The sequence below is a fragment of the Eubalaena glacialis genome, chromosome 5 (assembly GCF_028564815.1).
Source record: "Eubalaena glacialis isolate mEubGla1 chromosome 5, mEubGla1.1.hap2.+ XY, whole genome shotgun sequence".
Classification (NCBI taxonomy): Eukaryota; Metazoa; Chordata; class Mammalia; order Artiodactyla; family Balaenidae; genus Eubalaena; species Eubalaena glacialis.
Genome location: NC_083720.1, coordinates 121,618,997 through 121,640,964, shown reverse-complemented (window position 1 = coordinate 121,640,964; position 21,968 = coordinate 121,618,997). Strand labels below are relative to the sequence as shown.

At 40.0% G+C, this 21,968-nt stretch overlaps 1 protein-coding gene across 1 annotated transcript in view; it reads right to left on the bottom strand.

Annotated features, from left to right (window-relative positions):
- Positions 1-265: 265 nt before the first annotated feature.
- The window catches only part of OTUD4 (OTU deubiquitinase 4), a 37,556-nt gene continuing 15,853 nt past the window's right edge, over positions 266-21,968 (bottom strand). Inside the window, exons 7-21 of the mRNA XM_061192568.1 lie at positions 20,770-20,902; positions 18,203-18,260; positions 17,835-17,952; positions 17,676-17,740; positions 15,106-15,200; positions 13,942-14,042; positions 13,658-13,844; positions 9,628-9,790; positions 7,220-7,343; positions 6,864-6,919; positions 6,267-6,341; positions 5,176-5,314; positions 4,406-4,666; positions 3,277-3,317; positions 266-1,794 (exon numbers count right to left, since the gene is read on the bottom strand). Of these exons, the coding sequence (XP_061048551.1) occupies positions 583-1,794; positions 3,277-3,317; positions 4,406-4,666; positions 5,176-5,314; positions 6,267-6,341; positions 6,864-6,919; positions 7,220-7,343; positions 9,628-9,790; positions 13,658-13,844; positions 13,942-14,042; positions 15,106-15,200; positions 17,676-17,740; positions 17,835-17,952; positions 18,203-18,260; positions 20,770-20,902 (2,828 nt within the window). The 3' untranslated portion in view covers positions 266-582. The remainder of the gene's footprint in view (positions 1,795-3,276; positions 3,318-4,405; positions 4,667-5,175; positions 5,315-6,266; positions 6,342-6,863; positions 6,920-7,219; positions 7,344-9,627; positions 9,791-13,657; positions 13,845-13,941; positions 14,043-15,105; positions 15,201-17,675; positions 17,741-17,834; positions 17,953-18,202; positions 18,261-20,769; positions 20,903-21,968) is intronic.

The window sequence follows — 21,968 nt, the reverse complement described above, 5'->3', positions numbered from 1 at the left end:
AGAGAAGACATTATTCAAGTTTGACAGATATTGAGATGAAAGGCCTTTGGGTTGGAAGCATTTCAAAAGACAACAGTGTTTTAGGCTAAGAATTGTTTGAGCCCAGTTTATGACTAAGGCATTGCATAATAAAATATACATTTCTATTTGGTGCAATGTTATGTTTTGGAATCTATAGTGTGTCAAATGATGTATTTTGTCACTTTAGTAAACACTATAAAGCACACATTTCCAACATTTGAAAATTAAACTTATATAAGGAAAAAAATCAAACACTAAATCTATAATGTTTTATATTAAGCTGTTTATAAAAAATACTTTAACAAACTTATTTCTTAACTTTTTATGGGGGCAGTCACCCGATAAATAGACAGATTTTGAATGAAGAAAAATGGCAACACCAGGAATTCACCTGCCCCCTTAAACGCATATCCAAAATCTCTTGTCCAGAATGAGAGTGAGGGTAAAGGGGGAGGGGAGGAGAGAGTTCCAATTTGGGTTTTTATTTTAATGTATTTTTTTAAAGACTTCAGAAACATTCCACCTAAGAAAGGGCTTCTGCTCTAAAATGCCGCAACACCATCAAGTGTGCTGTCCCCGATGGCCATCTCCCACCCCTGACCTCCTCCTATCCCCCCTGTAGGGCCGTCCTCTGGCATTCCGATGGTACTGATAACCTTCATCTCGGCTCCTGCTTGGCTGCCCTTTCCAGGACTCCTCCCCTCTCACATGAGGGTAGCCCCCCCTACCGGAATAGCCCCAATCACTTTTGTACTTCCTGCCTCCGTAAGTCTGATTATAGAACTGCTTGGATCGACCACTTCTCAGGATGTCAGACACCTCGCTTTCATCCTCTGAGCTCTCTTCTTTTGGTCTCGGCACCCTGCTGTCCACAGAGCTGGCCCCACTGACCGCGTCGGCAGCAGCCTTAGGATCTTTCACTTTTTCTGGTTTTTCTTTCAGACTCGGAATGGTCCTTTTAGGCTCAAGTTCAACAGGCACAGTTTCTCTCTCTCTGTTTAGAATCTGAGCGGGAAGATGAGCCTTTCCCTCTGCTACAGGAGGGATGGGAGCCAGTGCCAGATCTGCCTTAGGTGTCTGGGATGACTGCTCCGCCTGGCCTTCGTGCTCGCTCACACTGGCTTCAGGGAGAGGATGGGTGTCTTCACCTCCAGCCTCGGGAAACTCGTCTGCTGCTGAAACCGAAGCACATTCTTTAGAAAGATCCAGATTTTCCAGGGGCAGATCCAATTCTCCTTTCTCATCAGAGGGCAGAACAATATTCTGCCTCATTACTGGATTTTCTATGAATCCCTGAAAAGGGTACCCATACCAAACGTGAGGAAAGAAAGGAGGTGCGATGGGAACCGGGCCTAAGAATGGGTTCGGCCCAAAAGATGGCTGCGGGAACATGTTCTTGCCGCTCAGCGACTCTTCATATTCAGCGTGAAGAAGCTGCCCAGAGTTTTCAGATTCCAGGTCGGCCTGATAAGACAACTGTCCGTGACTTTCAGACACCTGAGACGGAGGGATAACCAGGGCTGAAGAGAACGTCGGCGGTCCAGTCTCTGCCTGTGGCATCTGACCGTTAACGCTGGCCTCAGGCTGCACGGGGAAGTGAGCGTCCGGACAGGTACAGTCACTTTCATTCGGGGCAGAAGGGCCTTCTTGGAACCAAGGGTTTTGAGGACACATAGGGACAGGGACCTTTGGGTACATCCTGCAGGCCGCCAGGTAGGCCTGGTGCAGAGGGTACAGGTAAGAATGTGGGGCCCACATAGGGCAACTATACGCCTACAAAAGACAAAGAAAACCAGTAAGATAAACAATACAGGGGGCGGGGAGAAGTTCAGAGTGGGCTCAAGATAAGTTTCTCATGCCTGCAAAGACCATAAACTGCAGTCCAAATACTAGACCACACTGATACACAACATGCAAAGGAATTACAAAATTAAGTCACGGCTATGAGACTCCATTCCTTGTTCCTATCCTGAAACCAACTCCAAGTCCCGCTACAGAGGTTTGAAAGGAGACAGAGTGATGAACCCACCTACAGATTATCATGATCATTAATTCCATCCTTCAGATCTAACTGCACAGAAGTAATCTGGGGTGATACAGATCTCAAAAACAACCACCGTCAATCAAGCACTTGAGCCTCCAACTTCCAGTCTCTCGATCACTGGCTGTTTAGCTTGACCTGCATTCATTCATGTTCCGGCTCTACCACTAACTCAATGTGTGACCCCGTGCCAACTAGTTACCTAGTCTAGACGTGTTCTACCATAAAAACGCTGGTACAGAAGTAGGTGACCCCCAACATTTGGACTCCACAGTCAGAGGAGATCCCAGAGCAATCCAACTGCAAGGATTGAAGTCAGACCTCTAGTCAGATAAGGATAAATACCGAAAATGAAATACTCCAAATCCTTCCCCTGCAAAAGGTTCAGCTAAACACTAAAACACGAAGAAAAATTTACCAGACAACTGGCTAATTAACCAATCAGCTATAGCCAACGTTAACTAGATAAATATAAATATATTTATTTATATTTATTTATATAGTTTATATAAATATAAACTACGCATGAATGCAGCAGATGGAGAAATTAATCAAGTCTCCTTTTATGAACGGGTCCGTAGGCCCCACACGGTAGGGCACTTCATTTCATGTATTAACAGTCTAGAACCCACAGAAACGAATCCAAGACAGCAGACAACACAGCACTGACGAGAAAAGAGTTCTCCAGCTCTTTCTGAGACAAGCCGTCTCCAGGCTGATCACCTCCCACGGGGAGCTCTGCTCTGCTAGGGAGCTCCACCTTCCACGGGTGGCCTCCTCTCCGCCTTTCAAGCAACTGAGGCAGACAGAAGAAGAGCATCATCCCCATTCCATAAATGAGAACAGCTGGGCTCAGACACCCTCAATGACTTGCCCGGGGCCATACAGATAAAGAGTGCAGGAGCAGAACTTCAAACCCAGACCTTCCACCTAATTCCTCAGGGGAGCACTTTCACTAGGCTGTTTCCCGAATATACTCACAGGGTTAAACCACTGCCAATTAAAAGGAGAAGCAAGCAAATACTGGAGCCTCAATCACCATCAAAAACAAACTGTATGGTACTGAAAATGCCACTTCTTAAAATAGTGAGATTTAGTAAACCTTAGGTTATTGACCAACAGGATAAGAGTTAAGATTATTTAAATGGTAATAATTTAAAACAGTATTAACTTAAATAACTTAAAATAACTTCAAAATGATAAAATGTAAATACCTTTACACCAAGATTGAAGAAGAATCGAAGAATGTTCTTATCTGAAAATAAGTAACATCATCACTCACTAAAATTATACATTCACAAAAAGCTTTTGTTCATTATCCTCAAATGACATATAGTTCTAAGGACAATTTTGCCTACTTGGATTGTTTTTCTCTAGCCTGTGATCTAAAACATATATTAAAAATTGTAATATAACCAACACCAGACTCTGTTACTGCAGGGTAATTCCAGAGTCAACATGCTTTATCTAGTCTAACATCCATGCCCCAAAATGGCTTAAATTGAGATTTTTATGACTAAACTTAAATCTGTGCAAAGAAAACTCAGGTGCTCACTGCATTTCTTTTTTAAACTTCTCTGTGGGGTTTAAAATATTATGAAATTAAAAAGTTGGGGGTAGGAGTAAAAAAATCAACATAAACCTAAATCATTAACAAGATTAGTAGGATAATACTAGCTCAGGTATTCATTTGACATTAGCCGGTTACCCACAGACAAACATCAAACCACTGACTAATAAAAGAAAATCATCCACAAAAATCCAAGTAAAGAGCACAGAGAGTCACTACATTACTCCTTCAGTTTTTCAAATAGGAAATCTTGCAAACTAAACTTTCTTAAAAAAAAAAAGACGAATTTAAAAAGAATTCCTTAAAAAATATATACTATTGCATGCAGTACTATAATGACAGCTATTATGTATTCTATTCATTCTCCTCTCCAGTTTTTTCATGGATGAAGTAATATGAGTCATTCCAAACACCAAACCACTGATGTGGAAACTCAGTACTGTTTAGTTATCTGGTTAGTAACACTATGGAGATTTAATTCAAAATGGTTTCAGACTGTTTTTGAAAAAATGACAGGGGCAGGGGAGTAAGGGGAGGGGCTGCTGCTATAAATAATAGTTTATATATTACTAAACATATAAAAACACACACCAATCAAACAGAAGCTGAAACAGGAGTGATGAGTGACTAACAGCTGAGCCTCTGCTGTCCTCCCCAAGCAAGTCCTCTGGCTTACTCAGCAACATGACCTCTGTCCTCTACTTACATTTCTCACTGAACCTGTATCAGTACTTAATAAATAAAATCAACTTGAACGCGGAGAAGGAGCTCACCTTTAGGCAGGTCCTCCCCAGTGTGACACAGTGAATAAGGTGGTGCAATGGCTCGATCTCCCTTTTCGTTACAAGGAAACCCAGGATAGAGTGGGTCTTGGTAAAGGCTCAGTGTCTGAGGCAAAGGCATCAAGGGCTGGTTAACGGCCTGTATTGACACAGGAACTGGAGAGGGTGTTAAATGAGCTTGGGACACAACAGAATCAGGTCCAGTGGTCAGAGTCTGTGTCACTGACAAGACAGGAATTTGAGCAGGGACACCTACAAAAGAAAGGGAAAGGAATCAAAAGCTATAAAGAGGTAAAAATAATTCTCTACAAATATAAGTTTACATTAAGCTAAAAGGCGAAGAATGCTATAAAACTGTATAGCTAGTAAAACGGTGTGTGTTTAAGCAATCTAAAGAAGTACTAACGTCAACCAAACACTCTCCCGGACACAAAGGAGGAAATAAGCGCCCAGAAAACAAGCTTTGAGTCAGTATCTTCTAATAACAGCTCTTATGAACAAGACACGGAGCCTGGCAGAGAGCTGGCCCACGGGGGTGAACACTGTGCTGCCAGCACTGGGCAAGCAGAGCTCACACACCTGCTCCCGAGACTGTGAGGGCGCACCTCAAACGAGCACCGCAGGCAGCTGGGAGCAGAGCAGTGCTCTGGGAGGCTCCACACGCCTAATCCTGCTCGGAGGTCAAGCTCACACTCAAGAATTTCAAGACCTGGAAGGCTTTTGCTGGTTGATTCACCGAACTTTTAAAATTTTTATCTAACCTGTTGGTCCAAAAGTTGTAGGTTCACTTGGCCAGGCTGGCACAGTGGCTGGTAAAGAAGGCACGGCAGGAGTTAGATGTACCTCTGGAGACACTAGAAGGGGAGCTGGATTGGACAGACACACATGTTCTGCTGGCTTCTTCAAGAAGAGGGGGTGGAAAAAGACGAGAGTTCATTTTGCTTAACACTAATTCAACCACCACAGGTACCTTGAGTTGCCTGCCTTTTACACACAACTGTGGTTTCTACATACATGGTCTTTCTTCTGGTCTTAGAAATGAAAGAAAAAAACACAGTAGCTGAAAATTCCATACTAACAAATGTGATCCTAACCAGTGATTGCCCACCAAAAGTCAGAGAAGTCAATGGCAGGGTTAGAAACAAACTACAAAGCAACTTGAACACAATGCTCTTAAGGCAAGAAAGCAAAATCATTGAAATCACCCTGAAATTCATGAGTTTAGAAGCTCCTCACACAAAGACTTAGCATAAAACTGTACACTTTCTACCTGACATGAAGGATGTTAACTGAAAGGCAAAGGATAAGAACTTTCTCTACTCCTGTATTAGATCAAGAACCAAAATAATCTGCTAGAACTCAGGTTCCTTCATCATTAAATCTGTAAATTGGTGGTATTGCACTTTAGATGTATATTTTTCTAATCTCTTCAATCATTACATTCCCTCCCTTCTATGAAATAACTGTTAAGCATGCAGAGTTGTCTAACTCTTTTTTAAAGTTTTGAAATAAAACAGAAATTCATAATTTCCTTTCAAAAATCTCATTTTCAAGCCAACTCACCAAAGGCAACACAAGGTGCCAGATACAAACTTATTCAAAATCAATTCAGAAGAATGGCTTCTATGTCCAGACAATGGTGATTATAAAAATAACATTCCATTAAAACTTGAGAACATTCTAGACTAACCAAGAACAGAATGAGAGAAAAATCATAATTGTATTCCAAATTATGATACTAGATAGAGTAAATTCTCCCATTTCCTGTATTTTCTGTTTTTTAATGATGACAGTAAGAGTTAAGAAACCCAGGGAATGGAGCATTCAATGTCAAATGCTACAATGTACTTACTTGTTCTGTAGGAGGTGGGCACTCTAATTTCTTTGACGGTGATGTAATTCTTGAACATTTATCATTGCTAATATTCTTTGGAAGCACCAAAAAAAAAAAAAAAAAAAAAGCATACTTTTGCATTTCAAAGACCCACATTCTGGGGTAACATGGCCGCCTTTACAGCCCACCCTACTCGCACCTGCCTGAACCCTCTGACGACCAACTACTCTTTTCCATTGTACCTGGGCTCCAACAGGTAGGGGATTTTGCTTCCACATCTTCATCACATCAGACTACTGGGCAGTTTTTATCGGGGGCATGGTTTCAAAACAGCACTTTTCCCTTACAAATCTCAATCGACTATAGAGTAATGGAAAGTAAAAGCTAAGCTATGTTCCACCAATTCAGATAGGTCATCATAAGGTACCCTTGAAGAAACGGTTATAATTTGTGAGTGAATTCTCCTCAAGCACTCTAATTTTTTCTCAATTTTCTTCTGCTTTTCTACTTCCCTAACACTTTGTTATAAAATGATGAAATCATCTCCATCTCCTTCTACACTATCACAATGTTAAGGAAAAAGAAAGAGACGCAATTAGTATTTAAAACGTTTACCTCCAGTGTGCCTGGCTCGGGCTTTTTATCCAAGGGAATATGTCCATGGACAGAGTCTATAACAGATCAGAATAAAAAAGATGGCATCATTTGCTAGGTAGGTGTGAAGACACAACAATAAAACGTGAAGACAGAGAAAGCCAAAAGTACCATTTGAACCATGTTTAGTCAGTGGATAATAGAGTTCTCAGAATAACACAATGTGCTTTATTTAGCTTGAGTCAATGATTCTCTACAACAGTGAGACGTGACAGTACATTGCTTAATCATTTAAAAAGTAAGTTCTTTTCCCCATGTCTGACTTTAAGCCAGAAACAGATCTCTCGCATCTGCTTTCAAATGATGAAATAACATACCTTTATCTTTTCTTTCTTCGGTGTCCATTCTCCGCCTGCTTCCTTTTCTATCGCTTCCATGTGATGATTTTCTCTGGACGCCGGGGTTGCTACCCTGAGAAGCTGACTGGCTGACTGATGAGCTCTTAAAATAAACAAAACCCAACACTTTGGGTTAGAGATTTACTCACAAATATATGAACAAAATCTTCTAATTAACCTTACTCTTCATACATCTAACTAAAACTCTCAAAATTCATACCCCTGTATCTTTATACTTCCCAAACTACAAAAAAATAGGACCTAGGGTTCATATTACATACTCTATAGTAATCGGCTTACTAATAAGGTAATCAGACGCTTTGGCCTAAATTAGTACAACGACTTCTTCGTATGCCCATATTTCAGGAAGCCACCCTGACCAAACCTTCACTTTGCAACTTATACTTCCATTCTCTGCACAAAGAATAGCACCCTTCATACCAACCTTCAAAAGCAGCCATAGCTGAGCCACAGCCCTTGGTGGGGGAGAAACACCCAAGTGCAAACGGGCAGATACAGTACACTAGGACGCTTACCACTGACATGCTACTGTCAGCAAATCACCCAAGCTCCACGTGAGCTCCAACTTCTAACTGGTGAAACATGGGGATTGGAGTAAGTCTGGCTTCTCAGCTAAATCACCACTGAAGGTCTCTCCTCTTCTAGCATCTGTGAGTAAATGCTGCACACGGCTGAGAAGAGGACCTCAGCCCTCTGTGGCAGGCGTTTTCTACAAGACAAACCTGAGTCGCTATCAAGTCCAAGACAAGATCAAATGCCTGTTTAAAGACAATGAGTACAAAGACCCCATTTTAACAATCAAAACATTTCACAATCTATTCCCACATTACAGTAGTTGTTTCTCCCCATTCACTAACTGAAAAGAGGACAAAAAGCTGTGAGTAGAAGCTTAAATGATTTGTAGTTTTTTGTTTTCTAAATATTATAGAAAAATAACATATCACAGAGATAAATATACTGAGACTAAAGACCATGCCTAATTCACATATGAATTTGGGCATTTCTTCCAGTAATTCCTAAACTCCAATCCCTGTGCCAGACTGAACTATATACATACTGTTCCAGGTCAGCTGTTTTCAACTGAGCATCTCATACCTCTGAAGGATCCCATGGAGGCCAGAGTACAAAAAATTGAGTGTGTGGGGCTTTAATGTTTTATACTGGTATAAATATATATATCTGTATACATATTATACATATTGAGATATATATATATATATATATATACGCCAATATATGTATCATATATATGATACATATATTGGGTAGCATCCTGTAACATTCCATTTTGTTTGTTTAACCCACTGTTAAGAAAGTGTTCCAACCACCACTCTCCATCACAGGTCATTTGGTATCACTTACCGATATTTCAGACCATAGGCACAGGGCGCCCAGTGCCCCCAAACTCAAGTAGCTAACCCTTGCCCTGTGCTGCCAATGAGCCCTCCTCACACAGCATTTACTTCACTCTACACAAGAACTGTTTTCCCTTCTGACCCAAAAGAAGTAAGAAACTTAAAGGTAGGGAACATTTGTCTCATCAGAGAAGCATCCATCACAGCCCAGCGTCTGACACAGGGAGCAAGGGCAAAGCCACAGGGCTGCATGTACTACCACCTCCAACAGTGACCACTCTGAACAACAGCTCTTATTTGTATGTACTAGGTTTATCTTGTCCTGGTATGTTTAATAAGGAACACCGAAAAGAGTTTCCCGGTTTTACAGATGTATCTCGTTAACTGAATCATGAACCTCTACTGCTTAGGGAAAGTTACTGGTTTTCGCTAGCAAAAACAAACGAGTTTCGGTTCAAAAGAAAATACTAGGGCTTCTCTGGTGGCGCAGTGGTTAAGAATCCGCCTGCCAATGCAGGGGACACGGGTTCAAGCCCTGGGCCAGGAAGATTCCCACATGTCGCAGAGCAACTAAGCTCGCGAGCCACAACTATTGAGCCCGCAAGCCACAACTACTGAAGCCTGTGTGCCTAGAGCCTGTGCTCCGCAACAAGAGAAGCCACCACACAGAAACAAAGAGTTGCCCCCGCTCACCGCAACTAGAGAAAGCCCACGTGCAGCAACAATGACCCAACGCAGCCAAAAATAAAATAAATTTTAAAAAAAAGAGAATACTAAACTTAAAGTGAGATAACCAATTTATTACTTGCCTCAACTCTGCCACCAACTAGAAATATCTTTAGACCTCACCTTAATCATGAAGATGAAAAGGAGGGGTAGCTGCATAATCACCAAGGTATCTTTCAGTTTAAAAACTATTAGTCTACCATTTAAAACTATGGCTTAATACAAAAACTATATTAAGGAAGACTTCTGAAGGATAACTTTTAAAATCCCTTTTTATATACATACGGAAAGGGCTGGGAAAGCCTGTTCATCCCTGTTCTGAATCTCATAGAGTAAACGAGATTCTTCTATAGCTTGCTTCTCTCTGCGCTCTTCTGGAGAGAGGCCGAAATAGTTAGATTCTCGAGTCGTGGCATCGAAATCCTCAGCTCTCTCACGATCAGGTTTCCTGTCAAATAAAACATTCTTGTCATGAAAAAAAAAAAAAAGACAAAATGTACTGAGTACCTAAAATAATATAAAACAACGCTTTTAGCAATTCAAATATTTGACCAGTTTAGCTACACTGTGACATTACAGAACTTTTAGCTGCCTGATTAATAAATGTTTAGGAAACAGAAGTCCCTGGAGCATTAGGCTACATTTCAGAGTCAAGAAGACAAACTTAAAATAGGGTGGAAAGAAAAGAAAAATATAACTCACTTCTAAGTGATACAGGAATCACTGAGATTTTTTCTTTTCATCAGGGCATAAATGTAAGCACTGTATATTTCTTTACGCCATATTCCAATACTTTCATAAGAATTCTCTTTCAAAGGAAAGGGAAAGTTACTAGTTTAGGCCTCAAAAGCACTCTAATTTTCTGTTCTAAGTAAAGGACAACGTTCAAAGAGACACCATGACCATCTTCCTGCTTTTTAATGACACTACCAAGGGAGGATGAAAGGTGAAAAGAAGAAAAAAATGCACCAGGCTAGATACTAACTACGATAAGACTGCTGTCATTTCAATAAGTTTGGTCAAAGGAGACAAAAAAATTCATGAATAGAGTCTAGTAGCCTATAACATAACCCTAACATTTTTATATGAATTAAAATTATTATAAGCAATATAAATACTATTTCTACACTTTGTCTAATAGTTCCACCACAGCGGGAAATGAAAACCCAAAGCCAACAGGGAAAATATATTGAAGAGATGCAGCTCCCTAAAAAGAGCGGGAAGGACACAGCTGATACCATCTGATTCTCCGACCTCTGAAATAAAGAACGGCCATTTCATGTCCTCAGTCCCACTTAAAATCACATCCTAATTCCAATGGGGCACACGTCAACCCCAGAGTATTAGGGAAAAAAACAGGGGAGCAAACCTGCACCCTCAATCTTAGACCAGTCCTTCTCAAACCCCAGTGGTGAAAGACTCCAAAGATGACTCAGCTAGTGCCAGGAGTCCCCAGAAAGTCAATACTCCCTAACCTCTGCGCCCCATCACCCGAAGCCCACATCTCACCCTCACGCGCCACAGAGAACCTTTCCCCTCCTGAGCCTAGCGGGAGGGGAAATATTCAGCACGGACACGTCTATCATTTTCGGCACCTGCATAATGAAAGCATACATGGCAATCCTGCTTGGCTTTTGTTACACTTTGTTTTGTTTTCTCCAAAGGAAGAGACAATATCAATGAGAAAGAAATTTAAAAAGCGAGCGGTCATGAAGGTCTCATGCCCAACATCACTGCTCTTTTTATTCTATAATGAGAATTCCAAACTAATGTGTTAAATATTAGAAATGAAGTCGAAATTCTAATGGACTTAAATCAACTGGAGTGTTAGCTATAAAATTCTAAATTTTGACTAGAATTTTTTAGAATCTTACTTTAAATATTCAACCATCAGCAGTCTCTAAATTTAAGACACTAGTAAAATTCATTCTCACTCCCACAGGCTACAAGGCTTACTAACTGCAAGTACAACTACGTTCGTACATAATCAATCACAGTGCCAAAAATTCTCCAAAGCTTTATGTCTATGTACTCTCCACTGCCTTCTGCCATCGACTGTTTTATACACCAAGTAATAGGCAGCTAACACATAAACAAGAAAAGGACCGCGTCCGTCTGATCATTCTAATTCCTAAGAGACTGGACAAAACACTAGAAACACACTGGATAAAACTTCAGTTTGTGGTAAACAAAAGTGTATTTAAATTAGCCATTTGGTAGTCTGTGTATGTTCTTTTTTTAAAACTTTAAGACATTAAAGAGTATCCTCTGTTCAAGAGAAAAAAAGGCTCTTCTAGTCTACTAAAAAATGAGAATTTTATTAAAAAAAAAAAAATCTCATTTCTGTCCATGACCTTCCTATACTGACTTCACATTTTTAGGTTTCCAAAGCTAATATTCAAAGTAAGTTAGTCCTCTTAGGTACCTTGTCTGTACTGGGTAAGATACCACCAGATGCTAGTAGAGTCTGGTCAATGTCCGCACATCAGACTTCAGCCACAACTAGGTGATTTAGTGACATAAGTGCTATCTGTTGGGGGAGGCTAAGCCACCGTGGGCCCCGAATGCCCCTGCACATTGTTGCTGGCTGTGCCAAGAACACACGGCCCCGATTACTCTGTACCCAGGCCATTTCTCAGGGTTGCATATCTAGTGACGACCCTTGAGGGATGAGGGAATTCTTTCTTATGATTGATTTTTAATCATCTGTTCTCATTAGAACTTATGCATAACTGGATTATGAATACATATGTACTTTTTACGCACATATAAGCATCCCTTCAAGGATACACAAGAATCTGTTAACACTGGATGCCTCTGCAGAGGAAGCTAGACAACTGGGACAACAGGGATACGAAGGAGAATTATCAGAACAAACTTCTCAGTGTTTTGGATTTTGAACAGTATCAATTAATTTGCTATCCGGAACAGTTGGCTCAATTAAAAAGAAAACTGTAATGGATGTGAAGTACTGGTATTTGTTATGAATTGAACTGCGTCTCCCAAAAAAGATACGTTCAAGTCCTGACCCCTCGTATCTGTGCATGTGACCTTTATAAATAGGGTTTCTGCAGAAGTAATCCCATTAAGATGAGATCATAGCGGAGTAGGGTGGGCCCTAAACCCACTATAACTGGTTCCTTACTAGAAGAGACACAGACACCCAGGGAGAACACCACGTGATGATGCAGGCAGAGACTGGAGTGATACATCTACAAGCCGAGGAAGGCGAAGGACTGTGGACAACACCAGAAGTAGGAGAGGCCTGGGACAGACTCTCCCCTAGAGCCTTCAGAGAGGGCACGGCCCTACTGATACCTTGATTTCAGACTTGCAACCTCCAGGACTGTAAGAGAATACACTGCTGTGGCTTTAAGCCAGTCTGTGGTACTATGCTACCACAGCCCCAGGAAACTACACAGCATTGGTACCATGTCAGCCTAAGAACCTACAACTCTGTCTTAAAGATGTTACATAAACTGTCTTTAATGACAAAATGTTAAGTACGTTCCCAAGAAAGGGGAATGCCCAAATGCCAAAAATAAAGAAACTGAAGACCAGAGCTTAGCAAGCACATAAGCGGATGCTACAGCTGTTCAGATGATCGGGGAGATCAAGCTTGGATGGGGACGGTGAGCCACAAGCACCCACCGGAGACGTGGCCAAGTTCACAGGAAGAGGACAGCCTCCACTTAAGACACACCTTCTCAAATAAAGCTCCTCCAAAGAATATAAACTACTCCATAGCTCCATAAGCTACTCCAAGGAAGGGCAGATTAGGGAAAAATTTAAATCCACGGCACAGGGAACTATGACCCTGAAGTTCATCTGCCTCTGCATATTCAGTCAGAATGCTGGTAATTCATGATCACAGCAACCTGTTCAGTATTAGACACATTACAACAAACAATCCAAACTTGTCGGAACAAAGTAAGCTGACCATCCTGGTTGATTTAAGTTCCTATATGAAGGGGGCTACCCTCACCCTGCAAGGAATTAGGGCTGCAGTTTGGAATTCAGTATTTAACACATTACAAGCTACCGGAAAACTCCGAGGTGCCAGGTTACGATCTAAATCATTTGAAAAAAGTTATTCACAAACAAAGATGTCTGACCCTACCAAATTACTTTGATTTGTTTAAACAGAGTTATAAAGAACTGAAATCCTCACGTTATTCTATCAACAATGCTTTTAATGTCACGCTGTAGACAAGTATACGAACAAAAACTGTAACTTTTTAAAAGCACGTGACACAGAGAGCAAAAGAGATGCTTCTCGCTTAGTTTCTAGCTCTCCTGCCTTCGGGACGGTTACCTCGTGGCCTGCGTGGGTGTCCTGCTCAGACTTCTGTGCTCACCGGAGGGCTTCTGAGACTGCGGCGCTGCAGAGTGGCCGGGGGGCGCGCGCTGCCTCAGCCCCGGAGGGTGCTGCAGGCGAGGTGGCAGCGCGGGCGGGGCTTTGCCTGGCTTCGCCGGGGCCTTGGGCCCTCTGTAGTCCGCGTCTGTGGCAAGAGCCAAACTGCCTCGTAATCTTCCCACTATGGACACCCCCAAGCACCGTCCCCTCCCCAAAGAAAGGGTAACCTGGCGTGCTCCTACCACAATGGAAATTCTGTCCGGAAGGAGGTTTTTTCATCTTCTTCCCTGCCACCGTGTTCCAGCTTTCTGAGGAAGGCGGTCTGAGGTTCTTCGGGGAGAGTCTTTAAAAGGAAGGAAAAGACTTGCAGTAATTTATCGTGCTCCCCCAAGGCTATCCACTTAAGTATTCTGCATAAATATTTTACTTTCAGTTTACCTAAGAATTCCCAGGTTTAGTTCTTATATTAAAAACACATTAAAGTACAGAGCATTTAGCAACCCAGATGTAACTCGAATCAAATAAGATGACATAAATCAAAAGCACATTTTCTAACCTACAAGGACAGAAGACTAAAAGGTCGTAATCATGACCTAAGCAAAAGATTAGATTAAGAAGGAAAGACTATTACTCTGTGAGATGTGATGAAAGTACTGTAGCTAAGGATGGGGAAGGGAGGAGTCTTCACTGTGTTAGAGACACACAGAGGCATCTATGTGTCTATGAGAAATGGTGTGACGTTTGGGATTTGCTTTCAAATATTCCAATTCCACTCGCATCTTTTTTAAAGGCGTTAGGGAGAAGAGATTAGAAAAGACTGCCAACCCTGCTGTTAGTTGTTAAAATAGGGTGATAGTTACATTGGGGTTCACTGGACTATCCTCCTCACGTATGTGTATGTTTGACGTTTTCCACAGTAAAGTTTAGGTGTGATTTACTACCTTTTCCTCTAATAAAGGCAGCAGCAACTGAAACAAAAGTTGCTCTAAAGTTAACACTGTATAATAGCAAGTATTTCACTCCTCCATCAGACAATCATTTACTGAAGACTGCATGCAAGGCAGCAATGAATGAAATTAGAAATGAATGTGGTCCCTGTCCTCCAAAGTCCCCACTTCACAGCTACAATAGTTAATTTTCCAAATTGCCTTAGTGAAGAATGGCACATTTTGAACAGGAAGCAACAAAACAAATATTTTTTATTTAAAATACCTTAACACGGATAACACTAAATTTGAACTCAAACTATTTTTCTACAAGATCTAGACAAATATATTTCTCTACACACAGGCAATACATTTAACTGAATTTGCAAATACACAGGGACATTTAGAAATGCTCACGATTACATTAGGCTAAGTGGAAGAGACGGTGAATGAACACCTTAGCTGAAGAGCAGTACATACTTCTTTCCAAGTTCTTCGACCAAAACTGGCCCGTTCTCAGAGTGAACCCCTTGAAAGTCTGCATTAGAAAATTTTCCATTGTGATCCAACCTAACCTGTTGAACGATTCCGCAAAGAAAAATCAGTCACCTGATTCTTTCGCATCAACTATCAGTTTTTAAACTGTTATTTCATTTTCAACTAAAGAGAAAATGAACATATATAGTTAAAAACAAAACAAAGTTCAAAAGGTACACAATAATATTTTCTCTGACCTCCCAGACCTATGTACCTCCATCCAAAATACTTTTCTTTGTTTACTCTTCCAAGTTTTTTCTAAATTGTCTTGGTTCTGAAGGCAGGGCTGTGGCACCACAGACACCAGGATTCCAGGCCCCGCTTTTCTACTAACCAGCAATATGACCTTGGGCAAGTGACTTATCTCATGCTTCAGTGTCCTCATATGTAAGATGGGGCTAATTATAGTACCTACATCATAGGACGCATGGAGGTGGAATGAGGTACACATGATATATATAAAGGACACCAGCCTGCACACAGCAACCACTCAACAAAGGAGGACAACTATTATTAAAATCACTATTGTCTTATCACTTTTCCAATATTTAAAAAATTGTCACGTGTACATGTGGCCTTTTTCTCCCTAAAAACAGATCCGTCATCTCTTCTCTGACATACAATTGGTTATTACACAACAGCAAATCCTAACAGGAGGATAAGCCTTTAGGTCTCCTCCTGCAGTCAAACGGCAGGAGGCACAGGGCACTGCTAACCACTGCACTGGGAGCCTGACGGACACGGCCCTGCGTGAAGCCACCTCCTCCTTTTTTATCGGTACAGTAGGCCCTCGGCATCGGCGGGGGATGGGTTCCAGAACCCCTGGATGCTCGACTCCCTTATGTAAAATGGCACAGTATAGTCAGCCCTCCACACCCAGACGCAGAGGAATGGCCAACTGTGGATCAGAGTCCTCAAGCCGAGGTTTCGTCCTTCAGTCACAGCAGGACACTGCTTTCCTCTCTTCCAGAGTTTAAGAATAAAAAATATTTTTCTAAAGTTAGTTTTTATTAAAAGTTTAAACTACATTTACAAGCTTGCTTGAGTAAATAACAGTCACCTTTGAGTCACAGCAGTTTCCGTAATAAATTTCAATTAAATTTTATCCAAGTGAAATAGTCAAGTGGTAGAAATAGAAAGAAAGTACTCTAAAAAGGAAAAAATTAAAACAAGTACCTGCTTTACCATCTACCTTATCAACAGCATCTGCTTTACAAAAGCAACTGAAATCTCAAGGCAAATACGCTTGATTTAAAATAACAAGTAACATAATTTTAGCGATGCAGCATAAAACAAGCAATCTTCTCTTCTCTACTGAGTGGGGTTAGGGAGGGAGGGAGTGCCCTAAGCCCTGGCTTTGCTCTTCTCTTTTGTTCTGTTCCAAGTTCCCCAAATCTCTATAGTAAAAGATTCCCCAATTCTGTTCTGTGATTAGGGCACATTTCTGACAACGCTGTAAGGAAGAACCTAAATGAATCGTATCCTCTTCTTCCTCTCCTTTCAAAATACCCCCAAATCAGAACACTATTAAAAGTTCTTAAGGTAAAGTCTGTCACTGACCTCCAGAAATAATCCTGGTCCCCCAGACACTTTTCACAAACCACTTTATCACCAAGGAAACAAGTGTTTCCTCCACAAGTCAAGAAGAAATGTTAGTCAATGGCTATTTTAAAATAGTTTTAAAAAGGCAACACTTTTTGATGAAGACCATTTTTGATGAAAACTATCTTCCAAATAACAATTATTTTTGGTGTGTGTGGGTTGTTTTTGTTTTAGAAAGAGTAATATTTTTTCATAAAGGTTTCTCCAGTCTTGGCATTATTAACACTTGGGACCAGATGATTCTTTGCTGGGGGTGCCATCCTGTGTGTTCTAGGACGTCTGGCACCATGCCTGGCCCCCACCCACTAGATACCAGTCGCACCTTCCCTGCTGTAACAATAAGAATGTCTGCAGACATTGTTAAATGGGAGGTAGGGGTGCAAAATCACTCCACGTAAGAAACACTGATCTAACACAACTGTCCCCCTTAACAATCAACAGTTTTAAGCCCAAAGCAGCAGCTTATTCAAAGTAAATGGCAAAAACTTCTCTTACTGTTCACTTTCTTATCTCAATCCAACAAAAAACTGTGTATTATCAGAATCTTCCAGGATGCCTTCCATAAACCAAATTGGCCTATAATGTCAAGTTTGAATCAATTTCAATAAATTATTTGTCAACTATAATGAAAATATCTAAAAATCTAAAACGTTACTGTTACTTTTTTGAAGCAAGTAATATCAAAGACTAAATTGTTTTAAAGATCATGTGATGGGACGCCATGGTTTTAGATATATTTGACTTTGGTAATGTATTCAAAAGCTAAATATTTATAACTATTAAAATGTACACACAATATATTCTGAAATCCCAAATTAACAACACATCCAAACTTGAGCTGTTTTCTTGATTCCTATTACAATAAATAAGATTTCAAGTAAAATCTTCTCTTCCTCTACATAATCACTTACTTGGCATTTGTCTCCAACTTCATACTGTAAGCCAGCAGCAATGGAATAATCATGTTTTTGTTGAGCTGTAAAGAATATCAGCATTATATCAAGTTGACATAATCATTTTCAAGGGCCTCAAAGCAAATTTATGGAAAATACACAGATTTTTTAACTCACCTTGTTTAGACTTCAGCCAAATTTCATATTCCACATTTCTATAGACTGCTGGACTGAGTGACTTAAGAACCTTTCTAGACAAAGGAAGGCTAGGAGAGTTCCCATTGCTTTTCGGGTGCTAAATAAACAAAGTCAGGAAGTCCAATCAACACAGAAATGCTTTTAAAACATGTTTGAGATATGTATAAAAGTAAAATCAAATGAAGAAGAAAACTTTAAAAATTTAAGAGGTCACCAAAAAATGTCTTACTAGTAGATGATCCTGACTCTATTGAAAATGTACCAGAAAAGAGAAAAAAAATTAAGACTATAAATTCATATACTTTCTTATATTGAAGAGGCAGTTAAAAACCATTAAATAAAAATACCTGATCACTTGACAAAGATTTAAATCCATTCACATCATTAACAGTGGTAGTTTTACTCCTACAAAGGAAGAAATACAGCCATCATTAGGAGTACAAAAATGTTTGCATGAAATTAACTTGTTCTAATGTCATATAAAATCTCAGTTATATTCCAAAAAGTCAAACCTCTATATATTCCAAGGAGCTCAAACAAGTTTTAGTATAACTGTGCATATATACATATACATGTATATATGTATATATGTACATGTGTGTATGTGTGTATGTATATAGGTCAAAGGTTTTTATCAGTAATTCTTACTGACTCAATCATCAAGCACAGAGAAACAGAAATAAACTATGAAATTTGGGTTGGTAGAATAATTGAGTTCATAAAAACATTTAATGTAAAAATTTCCTTTCAAAATATAGATGAGGCTCCATTAAACAAAATACTCCGCTACAACAAGATATACGATCAGGTAAGAGTACACACCAACTAAATAAGTAATCAGTATGTTAAATGCTAAGTGCTTTGGGGGGAAAAATAGGTAGGAAAAAATTAGTTTTGAGACCTAAGATCAAATAATAAAAAATGGGATGAAGGAAGATGTCTTTTTGAATAAAGAATTAAATGTGATGAGACAGCAAACCATACGGCTATTTAGTATTGCAAGCAGAAGGGACAGCAAGTGCAAAGACCCGGGGGTAGGCAAGAGGCTGGACAAGTTGACGGCAAGTTGAGTGGGTGATGAGGTGAGAGGCTACCTGTACTCTTCTGTCGTATAATTCCTCCTCCTTAATAAATCAATCTCTAGTCTTTAGGACAATCTCCAAATCTATATACCCTTAAATGCAGCAATATTTAAGAGACCCCAAGTATTTGTAGAGTCTGGACTAAAAAAGCACCCTAATTTCTAATACTTCAGGATTGATCAACATGAATGTGAAAAGATCCAGGCACAGGAGCATATTACACACTATGCCTATCTATCTTGCCATGATTATGTAGCATTCTTCCCTAAATGAAGCTTGGTCCTCCCTAAGCCAGACATGACACAAGTAAAAGGAAATCCTAATAATGCAAGAAAAAATTAATTAGAAAGGCTTCCATGTTCCAAGGGCTTCAATAATATAGTATAAAAAGGAAAACTGATCATTACAATGAGCACACCATCCCTGGTAAACTTCTCCAGCTTACTAGCCTCTACTCCACACTTCGCCTACTTCACCTGCCAGCTGCCATCCCAGACCCAGCTGTTGCTAAAACTGCAGCAGCAACCAAAGGGCATCTGCTGGAAGTCCCCACACACCAAGTAAAGTTAATAAGCTACAAGTTAGTTATTCACTCTCCCGCAAAATTCCCCTATGCTCAATGACATGCCTTAATCATACTAGGCACCTGGAGAAAACCATGCAACAGAATCTCCATCTGTGCAAAGTTAGTTAGTCTATTCTAGGATTAAATTTACAATGGCAGACCCAGATTTTAATCTGACTCATTTCTTATGTAAAAATGGTAGTCAACCAAATTTTCAATCAGGATCTACAATTTAATTCAAGAAATGCTGGGAATTACAAATAGAGATATATTTAAGTATTTAATAAAGAATTAGATATCCTGAGGCTTAATTACATTTTTCTCTAGTTTCATAGTATGTGACACCAAGAAGGGTACTTTCATACTCTCATACAAAAGGAATGATATACTTTTAGCTTCACCAAGAATGAAATAGGTCGGTTCTTATAAAATACAGAGTAAACTTCTTAACATCATTGATAAAAACTAATATACGTTGGACACTATACCTAGGAACTAGGCTGTGCATTCTACCTGTTACCTCACTTAATTCTTATAAATTCTCCACTTTAAAGAAATACTGATATATCCTCATTTTATATCTATAGAATTGAGGCTTCTCAGTGAATTTAAGTAACTTGCCCCAAGTTCAGTTAGTTGGCAGGAAGCCAGGAATGAAACCAGGTTAGGATGTCCACAGCCCAAGCTCTTAACCACTACCCTATATGTCTTAAGTGGAAAAGAAAAATAAGCTGCAGACTCTAAGTTAAAAGGTGTTTATTTGCAACATAAACAAAGGCATTATCCAGAGCTGTTCACATACTTATACCCCAACTTGGGATTTTTATTATATAAAAAGAAAAGGAGGCGGCATTATCTAAGAAAGAAGACAGTAAAAGAAAGTCAAGGAAATCAAAATGGCCGTTTTCATCACTGGATAGGTAAGCAATTGACAGGTTAACCTTAAAATTTTAGAATATACACACATATAGGCAGGACCAAATCTATTTCAGAGATATGTGCATCACGATTACACAGAAATAGATGCTTAGCAAAAACAAACAAAGAAACAAACAAAATCAACTTTCAAAACAAACAGTCCTATAATAGAAATGAGATAAAAGTAGTGGCAGGAAAAAAGAAACTTACTGCGTAAGTTTCTGTATTGCTGTATTTTAGGAATACCATAATACCTCAATATGTGAGGCTACTCCATGCAGAAACATTTACTGAACTGTTTCTTTGTATGGCACTACAAAGATACTTTAGGACTGAAATTCACTCTTACTTGCAACTGTCATCCTCTGAATCTGATATTTCACTGTTGTTTTCCTCAGCTACTTCAGAGGTGTCTAGTCCCATCAAGATTTTACTAACATCAGTTTTAAATACCTTCTCATACAACAATTCATAAAGCAGAGCTGCAATTAACAAAAGAGAGATGTTACACAATATTAACTCACTTTACTTTTTTTTTTTTTAATTTATTTTATTAATTTATTTTTGGCTGCGTTGGGTCTTCATCGCTGCGCGCGGGCTTTCTCTAGTTGCGGTGAGAGGGGGCTACTCTTCGTTGCGGCAGGCAGGCTTTTCATTGCGGTGGCTTCTCTTGTTGCACAGCACGGGCTCTAGGGGCGCGGGCTTCAGTAGTGGTGGCACGTGGGCTCAGTAGTTGTGGCTCACGGGCTCTAGAGCCTAGGCTCAGTAGTTGTGGTGCACGGGCTTAGTTGCTCCGCGGCATGTGGGATCTTCCCGGACCAGGGCTCGAACCCGTGTCCCCTGCATTGGCAGGCGGATTCTTAGCCACTGCGCCACCAGGGAAGTCCCCTCACTTTACGTTTTAACATAACATTGAGATTGCCCGGGCTTCCAAATCCTGACTAAATACCTGTAACACCTTATGAGCAATAACACAATTTAATCAGAAAGTTACCTAGATAGAGAGGAACTAGATGTCTGTCTTTGCAGTTAATTAGTTCAAAAATCATTATATAATATACTGACATTTTTAAAACTAACAATAACACAAAAAGGTATCACAACTTTGAACCAAGTATGATAAAATTAAGCACGCACAGTGAGCAATGACTACATGCCACACACTGTGCTAAGCCTTTACACACCACCTTCACATTTAATGCCAGCACAGTGAAATGTTCTTATTCTAACTGTACACATGAAGAAACTGAGAACTAGAGATGTCACACAACCTGCCCAACCTAAAGAGGCTTGGATGGAAAACCTAAGGAACATTAAGATTGCTAGAAAGAAGATATCTTTTCATAATGGACTAAAAAGAAACCGTTGTAAAATGTATTCTCAGCAGCCACTGAAGCGTATTTAGACAACTTCTTTGCTTTAAAAAAAGAAGAAAAAAAACACAAACTCCAGAAAACATAGAAATACATATTACCAAACATTCAAAACCTACACGTGGCAGTTCAGGACTCTCACTTGGTTTAATTACAGTGAACCTTACCCAAACAA